Source organism: Impatiens glandulifera, chromosome 3 (genome assembly GCF_907164915.1).
Source record: "Impatiens glandulifera chromosome 3, dImpGla2.1, whole genome shotgun sequence".
NCBI classification, from domain to species: Eukaryota; Viridiplantae; Streptophyta; class Magnoliopsida; order Ericales; family Balsaminaceae; genus Impatiens; species Impatiens glandulifera.
This window is the reverse complement of record NC_061864.1, coordinates 35615544-35624269: the sequence shown is the minus strand read 5'-3', so window position 1 is coordinate 35624269 and position 8726 is coordinate 35615544. Positions and strand designations below refer to the sequence as shown.

The window sequence follows — 8726 nt, the reverse complement described above, 5'->3', positions numbered from 1 at the left end:
TTTGCGGTACATTCCTTTCAGCTTCTTGGAATTGACAACAATATTTTATATCATTCATTGATGAGTATTCTATATTTGGATACATATATCATATTCATGAAAAGTCATATATCATATTCATGAAATTGACTCTTAATGATATGATAAAGAGTATGTACAGTCATTCTACCTTACTAGAGTTACTTTCGGGAGAAGCATTAAAAACAACAACATATATTCTTAATAGGGTACCCACTAAAACAGATAGTAAAACAACTTAGAACTTTAGACTGTGCGAAAGCCTAGTTTAAAGTATTTACATGTTTGTGGTTTTCCAGGTGAGGAAGACCTTATAGGCCTTTAAAAAAAGAAATTGGACCCCAGGACAGTAAGTAGCTACTTTATTGGTTATTCTGAGCGATCAAGGTGTTATAAGTTTTACTATCCCACACTAAATATAATTTTTGAAAGGAGAAATGTGGTATTTTTTGAGGATGTAGAGTTTAAGGGGAGAAATAATATAATGGACATTGGTTTCGAGGAGGAATCTTTTACTCAGTCTTAGACTAAGTTAACTTCTCTTGGCGATGTATACGTTTCCATACATGTCATTATTCAAGAAGCGATTTGGAATCCTCATATGGACAATGTCGAACTCCCCCTAATTCAGGGAGAGGTAATTCTTCCTATAGTTGAAACTCAACAACTTTAAATTCAGGAACAAGTGCCTTTGTGAAGGTCCACTAGAGAGAGAAGAAGTGCAATATCAGATGATTTCATCGTATTTCTTCAAGAGCATGAGAAAAATTATGGTACGAGTGAGGATGATCCACTCACCTTCACTGAAGTTATAAATTATTCTAATTCTCAAAAGTGGATCGAAGCAATGAATGAGGAGTATAAGTCCATGCAAGACAATAAAATATGGAAACTTGTTCCATTACCTAAAGGTAAGAAACTCATTGGTTGTAAATGGATTTTTAAAACTAAAAGGGATTCGAAGGGTAATGTGGAGAGGTTTAAAGAACGTCTTGTGGCAAAGGGCTATACTCAAAAGGAAGGTATTGATTTTAAAGAGACTTTCTCTCTGATTTCATTGAAAGACTCTTTTTAGAACAATAATGGCACTTGTAGCACATTTTAATCTTGAGCTACATCAAATGGATATCAAAACAGTGTTTCTTAATCTCAACATTGATGAAACGATTTATATGACGCAACCACAAAATTTCATGTAGGATGACTCAAAAAAATAGTTTGCAAATTGACAAAATCCATTTATGGGTCTTAAGTAGGCTTCTCGTCAATGGTACCATAAATTCCATGAAATAGTTATCTCGTTCGCTTTTGAGGTGAACATTGTCGAGGATTGTGTGTATCATAAGTTCAGTGGGATTAAATTCATATTTTTGGTACTTTATGTCAATGACATTTTGTTAACCACAAATGATAAGGGCTTTTATTATGACACTAAGAAATTCCTATCTAGGAATTTCCAAATGACAAATCAAGGTGAAGCTTTCTTTTGTATTAGGGATCCAAATCTATTGAGATCGTTCTCGTGGTGTTCTTAGATTATCGCAAAGAAGCTACGTCAATAAAGTACTTGAAAGATTTGGCATGCTTAAGAGTAAGTTGATCGACACCCCTGTCGCTAAAGGTGATAAATTTTGTCTTAGTCAACGCCTTAAGAATAATTCAGAAATTAAGGAAATGGAGTTAATTCCCTACTTTTCGGTTGTAGGTGGTTTAATGTATGCTCAAGTATGTACACGTCCGAATATTGTGTTCATAGTCAGAGCATTGGGTAGATATTTAAATAACCCTGGGATGGACCATGAGCGTGCGGACAAAAGAGTTATTAGATACATATAGGAGATTGAATGATTTGGAGATTATCGGGTATTTTGACTATAATTTTGCAGGATGCACAAATAGTAGGAAATCTACATTTGGATATATCTGTTGGTCAGTGGATTGATTTCATGGAAAAGTGTCATACAGACACTTGTTGCGTCATCCACTATGGCGGTAGAGTTCGTTGCATGTTATGAGGCATCAAATCATGGATTATGATTAAAATTTTTTGTCATTAGTCTGCGCGTTGTAAAGGATATTGAACGACCTATAAAGTTATACTATGACCATAAATCAACAGTTATGTATACCAATAATAATAGAAGCTCGTACAAGTCAAAACATATTGATAGTAAGTTTCTAGTTGTGAAGGAGAGAATTCAAGATGATCAACTTTCAATAGAGCACATAGGTACAAACTCCATGTTAGAAGACCCACTAACTAAGTCATTAAGCCCTAAAGTGTTTCATGAGTATATTGCTCATATTGGTGTTAAGTTATTCAATGATATATCGGTTTAGTGGGAGTTTGTATTTATTTTATTTTGTATGATTTTACATGTTTTTCAGTCAATAATGTTTTGGATATTTTACCTATCAGATTTATCTATTTTAAAGTATTCATTTTATTCTTTGAATTAAATTTTAAAGTTTTTTTTAATCTCTTAAAGAGGACTAGTTGAAAATTGACATGTGATAATCACATCACTAGTAAAAAAGGGGATTTACCGAAAGATTTTTTCGATAGATTTATATATTTATCGGTATAGGTGCCGAAAGGAAGAAAACTGTCGCTAATGAGAAAAAAATACCGACAGTCTCTACATTTCTTTTGGTATTTTGTGATAATACCGAAATATATTGTCTATATCTTTTGGCTTTGAACCCATCTAAAAACAGTCTTTTTTTGAAGTCTCAATACCAAAAGATATAGACTATATCTTTCGAATTTGAACACTTTCAAAAAAATTTCAAAAAACGGTTAAGTGTTGGGTTTTCTTTAAGGTATATACCGAAAGATATAGACTACATCTTTCGTCTTTGATCCCTTCTAAAAAAAATAAAAAAACGGTTAAGTGTTAGGTTTTCTTTAAGGGATATACCGGAAGATGTAGATTATATCTTTCGGCTTTGATCTCTTTCAAAAAGAATTTCAAAAAATGGCTAAGTGTCGGGTTTTCTTTAAGGGATATACCAAAAGATATAGACTATATCTTTCGACTTTGATCCCTTCTAAAAAACATTCAATGGCTGAAATTTGGTGAAATTAGTATGAATTCATTGTGAAATTTGGTGAATTAAAAGTATATGGATTAATATTGAAGTTACTATATATAGTTATAAGTATATACATTTGATTTGAATTATAACTTTAAGTATGATACAAAGAAAATATAATCTGCAATTTATACATAATAATTTAGGTTAAAGAAAACTCATCTAATGGAAGTACCCGACAAAAGTTGGATGAGATTACGTCAAGATCATCCAAAATATGAGGAAGGAGTTGGCCACTTCCTAGATTTTGCAGTAAGTAGTATAGGACGAAAAAATGTGAAATATTCTTGAGTAAAATGATTGAACACGTCTTTTATGGATATAGTCGATGTGAAGACTCACCTCATTGTTGATGGAATAAATCTGAATTATGAATTCTGGTATTGTCATAGATAAAAGAGGAGTACTACTAACATGGTTTATAGTGATGACGATGGTAATCATGACGATGAATCAGATGATGTTGTGCCAGAAGTCAGAAGTACTCCCCTGGACTTGAATAATACGATCAATGAAGAATAATATATGCAAGATTTTATACACCACATGTTCTCCAACGTTAATGATTGTCTGGGAAACGATGAACCAGTCGAGGATGCACATAGATTATATAAATTGCTTGATAATTCTAAACGACCTTTATATGAAGGTGAATGAATAACAAAATTATCAGCACTATTGAAACTCATCCACATAAAGAATGTCGGTCAATGGACAAACGCTTCGTTCGATATGTTGTTACGTCTACTTAAAGAGGAGATATTACTGATGGACACTGAATTGTGAAACTCATACTATAAATGTAAGAAGTTCATTACAGATATCGGGCTTAAGTATGAGAAGATAGATGCATGTAAGAGCAATTGTATGTTATTTTGGAAGAACGACAATAATTTGGAGTCTTGTAGAGTTTTTGGCCTTTCTAGATGGAAAGTCAACAAAACTAGTGGGGTAGTTCGAAAGAAGCAAAATGGAAATTTTATGCCCACTAAGGTGTTAAGATATTTTCCTCTAATACCATGATTAAAGAAGCTATATGTGTGCTCTAAGACTTCTCCAATGATGAGATAGCACAAGAAAGTAAGAGTTCAAAGTGATATGTCGAGACATCCGGCTGATTCATACACTTGGAAAACGTTTGATGAGAGGTATAAGGATTTCGCGTCAGACCCCTGTAGCATAAGACTTGATTTATTAAGCGATGGGTTCCAATCTTTTTGTTGGATTAAATTAAACAAAGAAAAGAGATAATTAATTAATTAAGAAATAATTAATTAACTTAAGAGAATATGTACAATATAATTTTGATGATATGGTTTGAATAAAACTAAGTTGGGTAATTTACCGTTGTGTAGGTACAGATCTAAAGAAGATTGTCTATTCAGACGTCATCTAATTACTTTAGACATGGACTAAGTAATGCGCGATCAGACATCGTCTAATTAATTTAAACGTGGTCTAAGTAATGCACAAGCAGACGTCGTCTAATTACTTTAGACGTGATCTAAAGTAATGCACAAGTAGACTTCGTCTAATTACTTTAGACGTGGTCTAAGTAATGCGCGAGCAGACGTCGTCTAATTACTTTAGACGTGGTCTAAGTAATGTGCGAGTAGACATCTTCTAATTACTTTAGACGTGGTCTAAGTAATGTGCGAGCAGATGTCGTCTAATTACTTTAGACGTGGTTTAAAGTAATGCGCAAGTATACGTCATCTAATTACTTTAGATGTGGTCTAAGTAATGCGTGATCAGACGTCATCTAATTACTTTAGACGTGGTCTAAGTAATGCGCGAACAGACATCATCTAGTTACTTAAGACGTGGTCTAAGTAATGCGCGAACAGACGTCGTCTAATTACTTTAGACATAGTCTAAGTAATGCGCAAACAGACGTTATCTAATTAATTTAGACGTGGTCTAAGTAATGCTCAAGAAGACATCGTCTAATTAATTTAGATGTGGTCTAAGTAATACGCGAGAAGACATCGTCCAATTACTTTAGATGTGGTCTAAGTAATGCGCGAGTAGGCGTCGTCTAACTCCTTTAAACATGGTCTAAAGGAATGCGCGAGTAGACGTCGTCTAACCCTTTAGACGTGGTCTAAAGGAGTGCGCGAGTAGACGTCGTCTAACTCCTTTAGACGTGGTCTAAAGGAGTGCGCGAGTAGACGTCGTCTAACTCCTTTAGACGTGGTCTAAATGAGTGCGCGAGTAGACCTCGTGTAACTCCTTTAGACGTGGTCTAAAGGAGTGCGCGAGTAGATGTCATCTAACTCCTTTATATGTGGTTTGAAGGAGTGCGTGAGCAGACGTCGTCCAACTTCATCAGACGTCTAAAGGAGGCATCCGTCTATTCTATCAGCTCATCTACAGTTCTTGTTTTCAACAGTCCGACGAGTTGGCTCAAGGAACAAATGAACAACTACCATGTATGCCTTTATCATTCAAATTGCACTTGTTGTACCTTTCGTACAACACAATATTTGAGAATATTCGGCACACTATCATTTCGGTACAGCCACGATCCCAACAATAATATCTTTATTGTACTATTGGCGGTCGTCCAACGAAACGAGGACACGTGTCCACAAAGTAGATTCGACTGTTGGCGTACTTCAAGTATAAATAGATACTCAAGGATAATGGGCGAACTGCTAGATTACTTACACTCGCTCTTAATATCTGATCATCTAAACCTTTCTCACTCTAAAGCTTAAGAACAAAGTACTCACGTTGTGAACATTCTATAATTCATCTACTGCCATTTCTGTGAAAAATTTCAGCGTTGTAAGTTGAACAGAGGTTGATTTGTTCAACAGAGAGTTAGCTAGAAGTTTAAGAGCAGGAGGTTGTTAAGTCCTGTGTTTTCTGACTGGGTTTGTGCAGTCACTGTACTAAATCAAAGCCTTCTAGTGAATATCCTTCCTTCTGAGGAAGAAGGGGTGACGTAGGAGTTTTATCTCCGAACATCCATAAAACTCCCTGTGTTGTCTACTTTCTGTCAATTGCATTCGTTTATTTGACGCTTCAAATCTAGCTAGTTGTTCCGCAGTTGAAGTTGTTCAAGAGCTCGCGAAGATTTGTGAAGAATAAAAATAGATCTTAATCCCTCACAAGATTAACATCGAATCGAAGTTTGAAAGCTACCAGCTATAGTCACATCCCCGTCTCTATAGTCGACACCAATCTTAACAAGTTGTACAAAGCATCGTTTTCTATTCTCAAGCATCATCAGAATTATGTCTACCATTATCAACAAAATCCCAATGTTCTCCAGGGAAAACTACGATAATTGGAAGCTGAGTATGCTGGCGCATTTGGTTGCACTTAATGATGACATGTGGTATGTCATCACTGATGGCCCAATAAAGATAATGAAGGCCAACTCCACTACTAACCCTGATGGCACTCCTGAGATGAAGGAGAAATCAAGGTCGGAGTGGATCGCCAAAGATAAGAGGAAGAACATCCTTGACAAGATGGAAATTGATATTCTTTACAAGACACTAGACAACAGCATGTTCCTTAAGGATTACAAATTGAAACTTTCACAAAGAAATTTGGGAGCGGTTGGTCCAATTGTGTGAGAGCAATGAGAAAACCAAAGAAAACAAAATCATGGTTGTCACTCAGCAGTTCGACAACATCAAAATGCGTCTCATAGAGAAAATGACTTAATTTTATGAAAGATTCAGTAAGATCATCGTCGATCTCTCCAAACTGGGCAAGACTTACAACAATAGAGAGATTGTAATCAAAGTCATGCGTGCTCTTCCCAGAGAATGGAATATAAAGATGATGGCTATGAGGGAGTCCAAACACCTCAACAAGATGGAACTGCATAACTTATTTGTCGATCTGAAGGCCTACGAGTTTGAGATAAACTCTAGGAATGAAGATGAGCCATCCACATCTTCCATCACTACCAAGGCGTTGGTGACTTCTGAGGATCCACCAACCGCTATAATTGATGTGAAGGCTACTACTAAGTAGATCATCCATTGATCTCTTCGTGAAGATATAAAGATGATGGCTATGAGGGAGTCCAAACACCTCAACAAGATGGAACTGCATAACTTATTTGTCGATCTGAAGGCCTACGAATTTGAGATAAACTCTAGGAATGAAGATGAGCCATCCACATCTTCCATCACTACCAAGGCGTTGGTGATTTCTGAGGATCCACCAACCGCTATAGTTGATGTGAAGGCTACTACTGAGTAGATCATCCATTGATCTCTTCGTGAAGATATTTGGCAAATTCATGAAGAAGAGCAATCCTAACTCAATCTTTTCAAATAATAATAATAATAAAAGTAATTATAAGGCTAACTTGAAGTGTTTCAATTGTGATAAATTAAGACACTTCAAGGTTGAATGTAGAAAGCCAAAGCAGGATGACAAGAGAAAGGATGATAAGAAGAAAAAGGAGCAGAAGGCTCTAATGGTTGCTGCAAGCAAATTAGGGTAGGCCGAAAGCGATTCGGATAACTCTTCATCCAGCGATAGCGATGATGAAGTTGTCACTTGCTTTATGGCAGAAGACTTATATGAGATATTTGACTTCTCCTCAAAAGAGTTCACAAGAGATGGTTTAACTTTTGCACTCAATTACATGGTCATTGAGTACAAGAAGTTGTCAGACTCGTTCAATGAGATGAGTTTGAAGATTAAAACCGACAACACCTCTTCATCTCAAGCATCTGAACCAAGCAACTTTGAAAATAAAATGATTGAGCTCTCATCTGAGAATAAAAAGCTCGAATAAAAGGTTCGAACTCTTTCATCTGAGAACCAATGCTTGACTTATGTGGTAAGTTCCTAGACGAGGTCTAGAGATAGGGTTAGATAGTAGATTAGTCTACTAAGGCCTTCCGGATGCAAATTCAGTTTAGGATTTGAAAATGCCAGCCCAGACAAGTCTTGTAAAAAGTTAAACCCAATAAAGGACAAGCTTAAGACAATAATCTTTGTTAGGGGTAATTTAACTTATAAAGGAACTAATCCAAGCTGTGAAAACTTAACCTTAAAGGATGAGATTATGTATGTTAAGCCAACTGAAAACTGGTTGAATCCCAAGAAAAGGGCAGCCAGTAAGTCTGGTAAACCAAAACCTGACAAAAATTCAAGGAGTTTTAAACAAAAACCATCCTCTAAAGTTAATAGAACAGCTACTAGTAGAAAGACGTCTGCCAAGAATAAATCATACGCACTACTCATAACACATCATGGGAAATCCATCAAAATAACTCAAATATGGATTCCCAAGGGACTGATCAACCGTAGACCCAATTGAATGTGGGTACCAAAAAGCTGTAAATATGTTTCTTTATGGGTACAACAGGTCAGCTATTTGGAGGAATCCGTCTAGTATCTGGACATTGGTTATTTTAGACATATGACCGGAGATAGACGGCTTCTAATTGAAGTAACTAAGTGCAATAGACTTATGATCACCTTTGGTGATAACAACAAGGGTAAGACCGTAGATAAGGGTAAGGTTATCCATGATAACATAACCATAAAAAACGTGCTACTAGTTGAAAAAATGTGCTATAAATTAATTAGTATCAGCCAGATGTGTGACAATGATTATACTATTGATTTTC

The 8726-nt window shown here is 35.7% G+C and overlaps 1 protein-coding gene across 1 annotated transcript; it reads left to right on the top strand.

The window, feature by feature from the left end:
* Positions 1-865: 865 nt before the first annotated feature.
* Positions 866-2033, top strand: LOC124930184 (uncharacterized mitochondrial protein AtMg00820-like). The gene is made up of 3 exons (XM_047470541.1): positions 866-1040; positions 1554-1609; positions 1905-2033. The coding sequence occupies exons 1-3, from the start codon at positions 866-868 to the stop codon at positions 2031-2033; spliced, it is 360 nt and encodes a 119-aa protein (XP_047326497.1).
* The last annotated feature ends 6693 nt before the right edge of the window (positions 2034-8726 follow it).